We start from the raw sequence: 15,905 nt of genomic DNA on the forward strand, positions 1-15,905 counted from the left end.
TTTTTTTTGTCTTCGGAAGCTATGTTACTTAGATGATTGGGTTTTCCCCTCTCCTGTGTCAGCAGAGCTGTTCAGCAGCTTGTAGAGACTGCTGCAGTCTGACTTGATGAAGCTGAACCCCTTAGGTGACCAGAGATGCCTGATGTGATGGAGCAGTGTTGTAGCTTGACCGTACATCATGGTTGTAATACAATAGAGCTGCAGGATCCTCAAAAAATCAAATGGCAGAGAGTGACTTCCAGACAAAATTTATCCAATATTCAGTCTATTTCCTGTGTGCATCTGAGACACCTGTGAGAAACATGGTAGTGGGAAGTAGACTGCAAGCAAAGTTCAATTCAGGTTTCTTTAATGGAGTTGGTATTAGTTTAGATCCCTGAATAACTAGATGCTTAAAAAGAATGGCAAAAAGACAAGTTGTACTTCGTTGGTTGCTGTCTTCATCAGTGACTTGTAATGCTTTTCAGTAATGGTGGTTCAAAAAGACTTTTAACCTGTAACTACAAGTCTTGGCAAAATGCAGTCACTAAAACAGGAACCGTCTTTCCTCTGCAGGTTTCTGTTCTTACCCTGCCTCCCTGCAGTCCTTTTACACTGAGCATGCATATTTTGACTAGGGATGCTTCAGCCATTCATAGTGTTGCAGGGGAATTGCATCAGCTGCACAATTGTAGTTGTCAGCTTGGTGAGCTGGAATTTTCCCACCTCTTTATTATTTCTGTTTTGTTTTTAACTCAATGGGCTTAAAATACAGGTAAAGAGCTTGTACTAATCCTCATTTATCTGAGGTTTGATGACCAAAGGACCGTGCAAAAAACTACTAATTTCAGTAATTTTCCCTCAGTCTTCATCTGACTCAAAAAAAAAAAAAAAAAAAAAAAAATAAAATTTAGAAGGGGTCCTAGGAAAGAGGTAGCAGCTGTTCAGTAAAGAAATGTTAAAGGGCCCCACTTTGGTCATCAGAAGAAGTTAAGACTGCCTCACTTAGCGTAACAGGAGAGTAAATGGGATGTGCATAAGACTTGGGACTTCACAGATTTCTTTTAAACAACGTAAAAATAAATGCAAAAACCGAGACACGAGATGAAGTGCAGTCAAATATGGTAAAGATGCAGCTAGTCCTTCAGCAGTGTTAATGTTTGTGATCTGAAGAAAGGACAATGAATCAAAAGTATGTTGTAAGTAATAGTTATATACGATTATCCAGAGCAACCACTTCATGATGAAATGCTGATTTTTGGCAATTACTTCTAAAGCATTTGTTAGATTCCAGTCTAACAACCGAAACAATGAAAGGTATCTATTAATGATGTAGCTATAGTAAGAATATGCCAGTTTGGAGATCTAGAAAGTAACTTACTTAAAAAAAGAGTCCTTCATATATTTTGTAGCACATTTACCCTCAGCTAAATTCAGAGAAGCCTGACTTTCTTGGCTAGAAAAAAAAGTCTAAATACAGAGTGCTCTGAATAGAATATAGGTATTGGCAGCCTTGAACGGGACTCCTTAAAACTATCAGGAAATTGAAACCTAATAGTTGATCAGGATCATGTTAACAACTTAGGCACTAACTGGATTTAAGTTAAAATGTGACTGACTTGAAACATTTTCTAAAAACAGAACTTCTAACCTTAATTTAAAACAGATCGATTTAAAACCTGAGTAAGACTTCCAGGATGACATGTGAGGACAGGGCAGCCCGAGTTGAGTCTCCCTCGCAGTAGCCTGCTGGTAGGACCTGCTTTAGGGCTGTGGCTTTATCAAGAGCATTGAAGATGGGTGGTGTTTTAATGGAAGGTAAGGAAATACCAAATAGCTTCTTTTTGAAAAACATGAGCTTGTGTGTACTAACGCAGTTTCTCATGGGCAATAACTCCCTTGAAAATTTTTCGGGCTTTTGACTGAGCCAGTTTCCTTGGGAGAGGGAGCGCAGCCGCTCACGCATTAAACGCAGCTTACGCTGCCCCAAATGTAACTACCACCAGGCGATGGGCTTTTCACAATAGCTGTGAAAAAAGCTGTTGCAGCAGGTTATGAAAAAGAACATACCCCTCAAAAAACAGCCTGTCTGTCAGGCTAGGGCGCCTTTCGGTTCCGTGCCCGTTCCAGCGCCCCGGCTCTGCCCGCCCCCCCCCGGCCCAGTGCGGTTGCGGGGCCGGGGCCGGCTCACGGGCACCGCAGCCGGAAAGGAGCCCGCAGCGCCGGGGGCCCCACGCCGGAGGCGGGCCGGTTCCCTGCCCGGCGCTGCTGGTGTTAGCGGGCATTTGGGGCTCTCGGGCGATTCGTTTCACCCCGCACCCCCGCTCCACTCAGCTGTCCTCCGGGAGAGGCGCGCGGTGGCTGTCACCCCCGGCTGAGCGGGCCCGGCCCGAGGCGGCCCTGCCCTGCGGACTGCATTTCCCGCCCTGCCCGGCGGCCGGAACCGCGGCGAGGCGGCCCGGGCGCGCCGACTACAGCCCCCGTCATGCACTGGCAGCCGCGGCTGGGGCGAGCGGGGCGCGGGGCGGGCGCGGCGCTGCCTGGGAGCCGTAGTGCGCCGGCGCCGGGGCCGTGTGGCGAAGGGTGGCGCCGCGGCCGGGGGATGTGGCGAGCGTGACGTGATTTTGTCCGCGTTGGAGCCGGGGCGGCCGTGGCGAGCGTGACGTGGCAGAGAGCGAGCGAGCGAGGCTCCCGGGCACACAGCACCAGCTGCGCCGCCGTTGCCGCCGCCCGCGCCCGATCGGTCGGTGCCGCCGGGCCAAGCCCGCACCTCGGCACCGGCCTCCTCGCCGCGGAGGGATCCGTGAGCGCCGCCGGCAGCCGGGCCGCGCTCCCCCTCCCGCCCGCCTCGCCGCGCTCCTCCCGCCGCCTGCGCCGCCGCCCAGCCCCGCGCCGGAGCCGCCATGGGCCTCACCATCTCCTCGCTCTTCTCGCGCCTCTTCGGCAAGAAGCAGATGCGCATCCTCATGGGTAAGGGGGACAGCGGCGCGCTGCCGCCGCCCGCCCGCGGCCCCCCAGCCTCGCCGCTGCGCCCTGTCCGCCCGCGGCCGCCGCCAGACCCGCCGCCAGGCCCGCCCGCTCCCTCACGGACGCGTCCCGCTGGCGGTGGGGGAGGGGAGCCCGGCGGGAGGGGGCCGCGGGCTCACGGCGGGGGGGCTCGGCCCTTCCTGGGGCTGGCGGGGTCGCCGGGAAGCGGACGAGCGGCGGGGGAAGGGGTGGGGGTCGGGCTGTAGCTGCCTTCCCTTCCCCTGCGCCGAGCTGCCGGCCCCGTCCCTCTCCTGCCCCGCTGCCGGGGCCACGGCTGCGGCGGGGGCAGCGCTGCGCGGGTTTGCGGCGGGGCGTGCGCGGCTGCAGCCCCGTCCCCCTGCACCTGCGCTGCCGCCCCGCTGGGCCCGAGCGAAGCCCGGAACAAAGATCAAGCGGCCGCAGGTGAGGGGGGCGACGGCGGCGGGGGTCCCCCTGCCGGGGCACGGGCCGGCTGCGCGCCCTGCCCCCGCGTCGCTGCCGCCCGGCGGCGTGGCCCCCAGCAGGCTGTGACAAAGCCCGCTGTGTTCGGCGGCGAGGGCTGCAGCAATTGCCGTATAATGGCCGATTTTCGGTAGCTACGGTGCCTGTGCCCCTGGCGCTCGGGGAAGGACGTTCGCTCCTGTGCCTCGCGTACAAAACCCGGTAGGGTCGCTCTGCCGTGCTTGCTTAGTTTTACTGTCTGCCTCGAGTTATTTATTTGGAATTCGATGTGGTTCTCTTGACACAGGCTGTGTAAGAGTTGAAGGCAGTAGCTCTTGAAGATTCTTGCTGCAAGATTATGGTTCAAAAGGTCAAAGCAAGCGCATACTGCATTCGCTATTTCCTCTTCCACTTCAATCAACTCTCCCCTGCTTTCTTTCACCCACCTACCCACCCCACCCCCCCCCCGCAAGCTTTAGGTACAGGCAGATCTTAACCCCCCAATTTTTCCTCAAATTCTGTTACCAAAGTGAATGGAACTTGTTTTATGGCCGTTGATTGAAGTGGCCTGTCTTAAGAAATCAAGTGTTCACTTCAATATAGCCCATCACGGGACTGGGTCATAACCCTGAAACTTCTTGGCACGCTACTCACCTGTAATGCTGCCTTGGTACGCACAGTAGGCACTACAATGCAGCTTTTTTAAAAAATTTTTTTCATTGTAATTTCAATGTCGTCCATACGTTTTGTGATACAGAGTTCTTTATTGCATGCACAGTAATTTTCATTGTGTCTTCTCTGTTTAAAATTAGAGACTCTCATCTATTCCAAAATAAGCTGAGTATTTTTTGTCTTTGAGACAACTTAATACATCTGTTGGTTTCAAGGAAGTGCTTTGACTGTCTCCCTAATAGCCAGACTCTTCATATGACTCTTAAGTGAAGGAAGTAAAAAAACCTTCAAATGAGCTCGACTGTAGGATGAGATAGTGTCTATGGTATGTTTGTAGTTCTGTTGCATTCTGCGAAATAATGAAAACAGGAAAGCAATGTCATGGAGATCAAAATAGCTTGCAAGGCTTTAATTTCTTCATTGGTAGGTAATCAGGCTAATCAAATTTAGGTTAGATATGAGTTAGGGAGCTGCGCTTTCTAGCAGTTGGTACAGCTGCATCTTTTTATTTTGTAATAATTTTGATTTTAAGCTATTAGATTCAAATACAGGACTGGATCAGAGCGTGGGACTGCACCGTATTTGTTACATTGTATAAGAGCATAAAACTTTTTTCTTGAGAGTGCAACATAGGAGCTAAGCTTGATGTTTAGAAGCAGAATATGTTATACTGGATATGTTGTAAGTTGTTTATACCTGTAACATGGAAAAGAAGCTTTTCATAGCATTCTACGTTATTTATCAGCACTTTGAGGAGAGATGTCTGAATCGATACTGGGACTGGATTAAACTTTTCCTCAAAGTGACAATTTTCAGTTTATGGTTTGAAAATAAGCTATATAAGGCTAGGCATTTAAATTTTTGCATGTAGTATACTTTATGGAGTAAGGTGTTCATGGAGAAATATTTAGGGGAAAAATATTATATGGATGAGTTGATAATGAACAGATGATTAATTTATAATTCAGACTTGTCTTTCACAACTTTTTGCTGTTTCTGCAGAATTAAAGATAAAGTAGAATTAATTTAGCTCTTAAGACAGACTTTGTGTTACTGAGTTCTGCAGAATTTGAGTATTTCTCATCAGGTACCATGTTCAACAGCAAAAATGGCACACTGTTTTATGTTTTCAGACTACATTTATGATAAATGGTGGGCATTTAATGGTATAGTGTTACTGAAATGTTGGTTTTTTTAAAAATGCACTTACTATTTCTGAGAAATAATTATATAATGTTATGAGGAGATGCATGTGAAATAATTCCTGCATTCTCTTTATAGATGGAAATAACCTGAGGGAAAACAAATAACTGTAGGATAGGATTGAACGACTTGAAGTTAGACTAGGCAACTGGGGCATTAGAGCAGAAAAACTGAGTCCTAACCCTACATGCACCTGTCCATAAAATTTTTCGCTCGTAGTTTCTTGTGCTTAAAAAAGAAAAGTTACTGATTTGTTGTGCACCTTTCAGTATCATAATTTAGTGTTCCGTGTCTTGGTGCAGTTGTGCAAGTCTTAACTGAGATAATAGCTTAGCTACTCAGGAGCTTTGAATACAAAGGTAATTATTAAATGCATTGGGGGGGAAAATTGGCAGGTTCTTTGGGATTGATGTTACTGCACAGCACAAAACCATTTGCTTGGCATTTTTTGTTTGGGGTTTTTTTAGCCACAGTTGGTTTGCATCCTCTTGAGTTTTCTTCATATGTGTGTGTGTTTTCTTCAGAAGCTGTATTGAGAACTGCTCCTTCATGTCACTCAAAGACTTACCCAGTTGAAACGTGAAAGAGGAATAGTATGTAAGGGGATAAATAAGAGAACTGGTATAAAGATGAAAGAAAAGTGAAGGAATACAAACCTGTAGTAAATTAGGATTCATTAATTTTACTTTTTTAAGCTGGCTTTCGATTGTAACATGAATGTCATGAATCAGTTAAATACAGTAGAAGCTTTTTTGATTGTTGTTCCTTGCTCTGGTTATCGGAAACATTCATTTTGGAAGCAGCAACACACTGTATTGTATAGTAAACTTTGGAAATCTCAATCTGACAACCAAAATCTATTTGGCTTGATGGGGGTTCCATTTAAGAGGTCAGTTCTCCGTTTTTCTGCATCTGTAGTTTATCTGAAGGTCTGTGCTATGATAACTGAGGCAGCTTCATATTCGACCACCCATGATCAAAGTAGAAAGTTGGTAAATAAGGACTGCGATATGGTCACAGGGATGATGTGTCTGGGGACAAGCTAACTACAAGCTTGAGATTCAGAAACATAACTGACAGGCTGTGAACAAAACACTCTTGAGAGGAATAAAGGGTTTAGAACCACAGTGGTTTTAACAGCATCTAAAAGCACTGTAAGCTTTTTTTTTTTTTTTTTTTTTTTCTTCCGCAGCTAGAGGAAGAAGGTGTTTGACTTGGTTTAAAGATAAAGGGTTGCAAGTGCAAGTCTGTGCTTCCCGTTTGTGCTTTATTGTAACCTTAAAGCACTGTGGTACAACTGCTGAACATCACACCCTACTTCAAGATTCTTTTATGCCTTGGTCTTGTCAGTGGTCAGTCAGGCAGTAGAATCAGATTGAAAATGTAGAATCGGAAATTTATGATATTTGGGGATTTAAGACTTAGGTTTTAATCTTTATAGTTAAATCTACTTAAACTTTATGACGTGGAAGTAGCTCATAGATTTACATCTAGTGTTCCAGTGCAAATGTAAACGTGTTTATTCTTGGAATTCTGAAAGCAACAGTTACACTTCCTAGCAGCTCAAAAGATTAAATGTGATTTGGTGCCCTGAAATTTCTTGTTCTAAAAAGAGTGTTAAGTGGCAAACTGGAGTAAGGAGTATGAATGGAGGTGATGCTTTTGATGACTTTTGCTTACTTAGACTTCTTAACATATTCAATTTGGCTAAAAGAGGCAGTTTTTCCAAATAGGGTCACGGTCATTTGTAGAAGTTGCCTTCCCATGGTGAAAAGCTGTTGTCCCGGGTGTGGAGAGAAGAAAACGTGTGTCTATAACTCAGCCTGCCTCAGTGCAAAGTCCAGCAGCTTAATTAGAATTGTGGGTAAGAGTGGATTTAAGCAAAGTCTCTGGGCTTTGTGCTTACGTGGCTCATGTAGCCTTCTGCCAATGCCGTTGAGGCGTTGGTGGGTCCTGGTACAAGAGTGGAGTGGGTAATTGGGGCAATAATTTCTTAAATTTAGCAAATTAGAAGTCATGAGTAGATTCTTACTTCTTAACTCTGAGTCATATCTTCAAATGCTTCTCGACACCCTGTGTAAATTCTTTGAAATGAGATTAGCTTTTTTCTTTGTCTTTATGTGTATCTTTAATATACCCCTAAATACACTCCATTTGTGTAGATAATGCCATTTTTCTTTCGTTGCTAATGTTAACAAGTCTTGTCAGTGTTTGTTTTACTGATAACTGGGATTATTTTTTTTTTTGAGAGGGGGTAAAGGAACAGTTTGTGAGTATGTGTAGCTTTAATTGATGATTCAGTAAGCAATCTTAATGTTAATTTACTGGAAAACTATCACACATGTATATGCATTATGTTTTCCTGTGAAGATCTAGGCGTCCTATAAATGCTTGTTTGAAGCTGAGCTGTGTGAGAATGGTGATGGGCTTCAAGCATGGTGCTATTAAAAACATTGGGTTTGAGCCTAGTCTTCTGAGGGTTTCAGGGTTCACTGAAAGGGTTTTCTAAGGCTACCTGACACTTTGTTGGTGTAGGGAAAATGCTAACATTTACAAGTTTCATGACTTGCAGGCTCTTCTGAAACTTATGCCGCACCATGTCTGTTTTTCGGTTCATGCTTGTGTACGGTTCTAAAAGAGAATAACACTCAGGCAATAGCAGGCTTTAGACTGTTACATTTTTATCTGAGCATTTTGGAGGTTTATTACCCCTCAAGGAGCTTTTGGGTTTGATTGTAGAACAACTGTGTGTTTTTTTTATAAACACACAATGACAATACCAAAGAAACCGCATTGGCATATATAATCCTGTTCACAGTATCAGAATATAGGACAGTTATAGATAGGGGTTTTTAATTAGTTTGCTGTAACAGCAGTTTGTGTCTTGAGAAGGAGGCAGCTTTTTAAGAGTCTGGTTTCATTCTGAATAAGTAGGCAATTTTGAATTCCATTTTATGGCAATGCTAAGGAAACAGTTGTATTATTAATAGTCAAGTCATCAAGCCACTTAAAGCTTAATATATCGCAGTCACCAAGTAGGAAATTAACTCGGAGCACTTAACGTTATCCTTGTTTAGTAACAGTCTTAGGTTTCTCATGCAAGTGTTACTTAATTTTTTAATTGGGGGTTTATTTTCATTTGGGCAAAGTTTTATTGACCATTCTAATTTTCACAAATAGACATCTTATTCAAACTGTTGCTGTGGTAAGTGTTTAGTACCTATTGTTCGTTAGGTGCTTATATGCTAGGCATTGGATTCTAACGTGAAGAATTGTGTTTTGAGCTGCTCTGACGTGTTCTGAAATGCCTAATAATAAGCAGTTGCGCAGTTTTAGAAAACTATAGTGGATGTCTGCAGTCTTGGTGATGCTTCTCAAAAAAAGTCTTTGAGGCTCCAGTTTTGTTTTTTGGTGTGTTTTTTTTAAGGATCACGTGTTTACCACACAGCTTACCCTGAAAACTAGCAAACTTAAGTTTTGTTGTAGAAACAGAAGAGCAAATCTCAGTGCAGAAAGCCTATAAAGATCAAAAAAGGAGACTCCTAATGAAAGCATCCCAGTGGATTTCAGTGAATAGAAGTGCTATCCTGAAGAAGAGTTACAGACCTTAGAGTAGATGTGGAGGGAGGACAGGAGTTGCATAATTATGTGGTTTTGTCAATGCAAAAGAAATGTTTTAGCAGTGGAATGAGGGACACTGAAGTGCCTTCCATGGATAGTGCCGTGGGTTCAGGTGCATGTGAAAATGGCCTTAGCTGAAGGTTTAGTGAGACCTTCCCCAACTTGACCGCAAAGTAGCAAACGTGTGATCAGTTAGAAACGATGTGCTGCTGATAGATTGTTGGTATACATTTAGAAGATCCTTACTTACCCAGAAGAAACTTTCAAAGTGAATGGTAAAATGTAATTAAGTAACACAAATACTAGGGAAGATGACTAGAAATTTGGAAGTCTGTGGGTAGTGGGTGGGAAGTGTGTTACTGAGCTTGTTCTCTTCATTGCTTGTTCTCACTCTTAGTGCTGGGTAGAGGAGAAACATATAGTAGTATATTAACAATGACTTAAGAGTGTTTAAAAAGTTGTTTCTTCTCAGAAAAAAACCCCTAATACTCTGTATGCTAAATGGCATATTTTTAAATTAGCAAGGTATAGTGAATGTTGTGAAATAAATAATTTTTCTGTTTATTCTAGTTGGTTTGGATGCTGCTGGCAAGACAACTATTCTTTATAAACTGAAACTAGGAGAAATTGTCACCACAATTCCCACTATTGGTAAGATAACCAGTTCTCATGCCTTCATTCTTGTTACTTTATATTTGTGTTGTAGAGATGGGCTTCTGAAGTGTAGGGATTTGCTGTCTTTGCCGTTACCATAAGGATCAAGACAACCATGGGCTTTCTGGTACTGCCATAACATAACTTGTGTCAGACGAAAGATACAACTAGACCAGAATCCTGTATCTGACAGTGGCCAGTAGCAGATGCTCAGGGAGTATAGAAACCAGTTAAGTCACAGTACTTCCCACAAATGCCATGAGCCTTGCAGTTTGTGGCTGAAAGATTTGCTGAAAAAAAGGTCCTGTGCCTGGATTTCAGTTACTAATTTATTTTTATTTTCCCCTTCAGTCAATTTTCTTCTTCATCTAGCAATTCAGTTCCGCTAAGCCATTTTATGTGTGTTTGGGAGACATGTAACTTAGGAAGTAGCCATTTTTGACATGGTTAGAATTACATTTTGACACTAGCATTAACTATTGCTAATTACTGAACACTTCTCTTTTTAGGTTTTAATGTGGAAACGGTAGAATATAAAAACATTTGTTTCACAGTTTGGGATGTTGGTGGTCAAGATAAAATTAGACCTCTTTGGAGGCATTATTTCCAAAACACACAGGTAAGAGTTCAGAGATGACAGTAGTTAAAGACCTGTTTTGTAAAGTCTCAGTATGTTCTGTAGAGTATATATGGAAAGTTGTCTTCTGTCTCTTTGTTTCAGAAAGGCTCCTCGCTACTTCCTGCGAGTTCTGAGGGATACCCAGATTTCATTCTAGTTGAAGCTAGTTTGTTACCCTGAAGGCTTCAAGCCTAGCTGTGAGTGAGCCTGGCAAGGATTAAGTCATTTAGGATCTACCAGTGTTCTGTAATGTGCCAAAGCAGCTGGCTTGTTTGTGAAGAGCTCTTCAACCTTGCTGTACCCATGCTTTGATTTGTTTGAACTGGTGTTGACTTATACATAAAAAATTTTAGTGTTTGAACACCCTTTTATATATCCTTTTTTTTCCAAGAACCAGCCTTAAAATATATAGCTTTTACCATGCTGTATCAGTGTATTTAGTACACTGAGTATCTAAAAATACTGTGAAAGGTCTTGTTACCGATTGATTAGAAAGTGTCAGCTTCATATTGGTGTGACTGCTGTCATTTTTGGTGACATAAATGAAGTAGTAAGGTAAGTTGCTTAGTATCAGGAAACTTTGTGAGTGGTGATTTTTTTGTTTTGTGGTTTGGGGTTTTTTTTTTTCTGTGTTGGATATAGAATTGTATCCAAGAAACTTCTGTGCAGCATCTGATTGGTGCAGAAAAATGGAGAAGTCTGGACTGACAAAAAGGAGCTAGCGAAGTACTGCTATGAACAGAATAATACTTGGCTTCAGTTCCTTATTTGGCCCTGTTACTAAATATTTTTAAAAGATACTTCTCTCTTCATAAAGAGAATGATAAAATGTAATGTTTCAGACTGAAATTTTAAGAGTAAATAGTGTATGTGTAAGAAGGACACTTGAGTAACAGATGCCATTAAAAATACTGTTGGGTACAAACTTTTTTTAAACAGGCCTTGCTTTAAGAGTGTTTTTCAGTGAAGTGTGAGGTGGTGAAGCACTTCTGATGCTATTGCTGCATTTAATATGATAGAATGAGTGAAAAGGGAGGGGAGAGAGTTAGCTTCTGAAAACTTACTAGTATCTGTTCCCCCCTCCCCCAAACTAATGGGTCCCACAGTAATCTGTAAACCAACATTTGTGTGTGTTAACTTTTTTGATTTAGAAGACTTAGTTTTATTCTGCAGTTTGTTCAGATAGACATCTTGCATTGCCTAAACAGAAGTTTCTGTCAGATTTGCTTACTTGAGAGAGAGGACGATCACAATAGCCAATATGAGTTTCTTGGGTTTTAAAATAGTGCTGCGTGTTTACTTTGGCTTTTCAGAACTGCTTAACTTCTTACAGGGCCTCATTTTTGTGGTAGACAGCAATGACAGAGAGAGAATCCAGGAAGCCGCAGAAGAACTGCAGAAAATGGTAAATATCGATACCTTCTGAAACATGATTGTTTTACATACTTTGTCATAGTTTTGGATGTTTGTCAGCTTCCTTAAAAGATTTAGCATTTTAAAATTGTGGATGTTCGTATGGTGTATATTGTATTCACCTAGTAATTCTGGGTCACATAGTGTGCTGAGTTGTAACTGAAATTCTGTGGAGAGCTTTAGCTCCAGAACTACTGATCTGTCAGAACCTTTCTTTCCTTCATAAAACCTTAATAAAAATGCAGCAGACAAAGAATTTTGGGAAAACAAATTGGTGCTAAGAATTTCAGCAGCAAGGTGCTTGCGAATTTAAACTGCTGATTGAAAGGCTATTTCCTTACTTGTAGAAGTTCTGTTGGGTTGTAGTTAAATTTCACTCAGTACTTACCAGTGACTTCAGGAGTAGGAATGAAAACGTTTATAACCCTTAAACCAGTATTTAGGTTTCTTTAGTGCTTGTTCAAGTAATGGAAGTATTTAACTGAACTAACTTAATAACGTGGCCGGTTTTTTTGTTAGCTTCAGGAGGATGAACTGCGAGACGCAGTGCTGCTTCTGTTTGCAAATAAACAAGATCTGCCAAATGCCATGGCAATCAGTGAAATGACAGATAAACTAGGTCTTCAGTCTCTGCGTAACAGAACTGTAAGTAGTAAACTTCCCAGTTGCTGAACTATTGTCTTCCTTTATTATTTATCATAAACAGTTTTCCTTTAAAGGAAAGGGAAGTTTTCACCGCTTCCTGTAGAAAGATGCACATACCTGCTATTAAATTCTGTAGTGCATAGTTTAAGGTCCTTTCTGAAAATAAATGATTTAGAAGTGTAATCCAGTATGTTCAGCTGTTGCAGGTGTTTCATCTCTCACTTTTTCCTGGAAAAATATAAATATTCCAGTCTCTGACGGAAATCTGGCTGTCAAACATGTTTGACCAAGTATGTGGTGGGCCTTCCTGTTTTCTCTATTTGTTGCTCTGGGGAAGAAAATGCATTTTGCATTCTCACCACTCCAAAGACGGGAGGAAATTAAGTAGCTCCTGAATCATTAGATTCCATCTGCACAAGCCTTTGAGCGATAGGGTTGCTTCACATAAACTATCCAGCCTTCTGTGATACTCACATAATGTCTGTGTCTTGATGCACTAAGATCATACCCATAAAGATGTTTTAGATGTCTGTTAACTTGGATAATTCCATGTCCATTTCCTGAAGAGCAGTCTTTCAAAAACAAGAAGCTAAGTTTTCAGCATATAAACCAACTGCAAGTTCTGTGTTTATTTCCTGATGCCCTAAATGGTGTTCTGGCATTTGGTAGGCCAGCACTGAGTTTCTGGACACTGTCTGAACCCTATCTACTTTATATATACTTCCTAAAACTTTCAACATTACCATCTGTTCAAAATTAACTCTATTTATGGCACAAAGCAGTGTTTAAAGAGCATTGTTTGAGTGTGTATCTGATTGTCACATACTGTGACTTAGCTTACGTTTTATCAGTTTGTAAATTTAACTTCTGTTTGTGTTCTACATTAACAGTGGTATGTCCAGGCTACCTGTGCTACGCAAGGAACTGGTCTGTATGAGGGACTTGACTGGCTGTCAAATGAACTCTCAAAACGCTAACTCAAACTGGATGACTCTTTCACCAGGGACATGTTTGATATAAGTGGTCTAGGCTTGTTACAACAAAATTAGTTTGCATCTTGGTTATTACAGTATCTGGAACTGATATTTGGGCAGGATATTACAGCGTTTCAACTTATTTTGTTGCCAATTATTGTTTACCAAGCTACATGTTGCGAAGGTAGCAATATACTTGGGTAAAAATCTCCTTAACTTGGAAAAAGTGTATCTTCTGATTTTATTCCCCTTGTTAGCCTAAATGCCTGAATATAGTTATTGTGACATCTTTAAGATCTGTTTTGAATATTCTTTTGAGCCCAAATAAATTAATGTTTTAAATTTTTTTCTCCCTGCTACTTTTAGTTTACTGATGCCCTGTTTCATTCCTCAGACAGTCTGCTGATTTAAAAACGTAGCATTCCATATCTATTTATTTCTTTCCCTTGCCAAAAGGAATTCCTAATATTGCTTGTTCCAGCCAAGGAAATGCTCTAAAACACTATACAGATCTGCTGCACTGAGGAACATTTTATTAATCCTTGGGTTCTGTCGGCCCAACTTGCCTTTGTGTGAATTGGATTTGATGGGTAGAATAGTTCTGTGCTGGTTGCGAAGAGCTCATGTTGAGGTTGTTTTTAATATTCAGCAGATTGTCTTTCTTTATATTGTATCTTTTTTTTTTATGTTGCATGTTGCTTTTTGGTATCAGCCTGACTATTTTTGCCCAGTGTATAATAGTTCTGCTGAAGTTCTACTGTTTGTTGGTGAACATATCTTCATAAAGAAATTTTGGAAAATTCATCAAACTCAATGGATTAGTTTCTTCATAACCCACTTGGAATTATTCCTAATAAAATGATAAAATGTATAGATCTGTGTATTCTCCTCTTGATTCCTGAAATAGTTGAACTGCAAGTTATCACTTTTTTTTTAATCCATATACTGAGCTTTCCTGCAGCTTGAATGTGAACACCAGTCTCAGATTTTTCACTTGTTTGGAGCTGTGTAGAGCAGGACACAGAAGGTGGGCAACAAGATTGTGTACGGTGCAGTAGAGTAGCTGTCATCAAGACTTAAGATAATTCTGTAAGTGTCTTTTGAAGTTGTAAATCTAAAATTCCTTTCAAGATGTCCAGATATGAAAATACTAAGAGTTAGAAAAATTGTAATAAAACAAATACAAACTGCCTGCAAAACATGCATGTCTGTTTCATAGTTGTATCTACATTTAACAACCAATGTGGGTTCTGGCAGGAGAATCACGAATTCTGTTGGTGACTAGCTGGGAAGCTAACTTGAACACTTGTACAGAGGTTTAGTCAGTATTATATTAATGGTAAGTCACCCAAAATACCAGCTCTATACTGTCTGCTTTCATATTTCTGCCCTCTTATACCTCTGTAGTTCAAAAGAATGCTTTTTGAGGGTGCTACTAATGGATGGTTTAAAATCTTTATTTTTTTATTGCCTGTTTGCTGTATGGATGCAAATACAGCTCGATCCTCCAACTGGAATATTGTATTCTATTGATTGTATGTCTTTAGGAACCCAGAGCATGATTTCATTGCAGTTTCAGGCTAAGCTCCTCTCTTTTATTTTTTGCCCAGGTCTTATCAGTGCCACAAGAAATCCCAGTGACAAGGTGTGCTTAAACTCAAGGTAGTTTAGGTTAAGAGCACATTCTGAGGCAGCTTCTGCTGTAACTGAGATTTAAGTTTCTAGGAAGTAGTTACTGTGAACACAACTAACAGAAAATTCCAGAGTTTTTGAATACAGTCATTAACTGTCTTCAGTTCATGTCTTCAGTATGTAAGAGAAACCCAGGAGACAGTGTAAGGTGAGTAGGGTTTTGCCTGCACCTTTAATGAATTGCTGATTACGTATTCACCAAAGTTGCTATATCCGTGCATTGGATCAGTAGGTGTTAACATGCGTGTTTCTAGCAATGCAGTTCTTGAAGTAAACCTTAAAAGGAGCACCTTGTTCAGAAGAGGCAGCTTGTCTGTAATAGGGATTGTGTTGGTAGCCCCAGTAGGTTAAAATGAAATAGTGCTTGTGACAAATGAATTGCTGCCGCCTCTTAGGAGGACAAAGTGAAGAGGTAGACTTCAAATAAAAAAGCAGATACTTAGAAACAAACTAGGCCTGTTATCTTGAAGGAAACATTCTGGTTCACAGAGATGAAAATTTCATTGTGTTAATTCTTCCAAATGCTTTGAAGTAATTAAATACTCAGGCTTAGGTGAGTTGTGTTTAGCCACTATGCTTTTGAGTTACAGAATGTGTATAGAAGTTTATATTTCAGAGTCACTGTGTTTGGCTTTGTGTACCAGTAGGTCGTAATTCTGCTATAAAATAAGTAATTTCCCAAAGTGAAAGTCAGAAAGTAGTAAAAATCTCAAGCGTCTTTTAAGAGTGATGGAGCCTGCATGAGAGGTTAAGGCTACAGCTTATCCCACAGCGTAGTAAGAGAAAGTCAATAAATTTCTTGGGTGTAATTTTTTTTCTAACATTCTTTAAAATTGTTATTTTCTAACTAAAGCAATTATAACACTGACCTATGTATGTTTGGTGTCGGTAACAGCATATAATACAGCCCTGCTCTCCAGAGCCAGATGAAATCCCCACAAAGATCCCATTTTGTCATGTCTGTTGAAGAGTTCAGGTACTAACTC

At 41.5% G+C, this 15,905-nt stretch overlaps 1 protein-coding gene across 1 annotated transcript; it reads left to right on the forward strand.

Annotated features, from left to right (window-relative positions):
• The first annotated feature begins 2,560 nt into the window (after positions 1-2,560).
• On the forward strand, positions 2,561-14,098 carry ARF4 (ADP ribosylation factor 4). The gene is made up of 6 exons (XM_055804615.1): positions 2,561-2,949; positions 9,493-9,573; positions 10,086-10,195; positions 11,529-11,600; positions 12,128-12,253; positions 13,144-14,098. The coding sequence occupies exons 1-6, from the start codon at positions 2,883-2,885 to the stop codon at positions 13,228-13,230; spliced, it is 543 nt and encodes a 180-aa protein (XP_055660590.1). The 5' UTR covers positions 2,561-2,882; the 3' UTR covers positions 13,231-14,098.
• The last annotated feature ends 1,807 nt before the right edge of the window (positions 14,099-15,905 follow it).

Source organism: Falco peregrinus, chromosome 5 (genome assembly GCF_023634155.1).
Source record: "Falco peregrinus isolate bFalPer1 chromosome 5, bFalPer1.pri, whole genome shotgun sequence".
Lineage (NCBI taxonomy): Eukaryota > Metazoa > Chordata > Aves > Falconiformes > Falconidae > Falco > Falco peregrinus.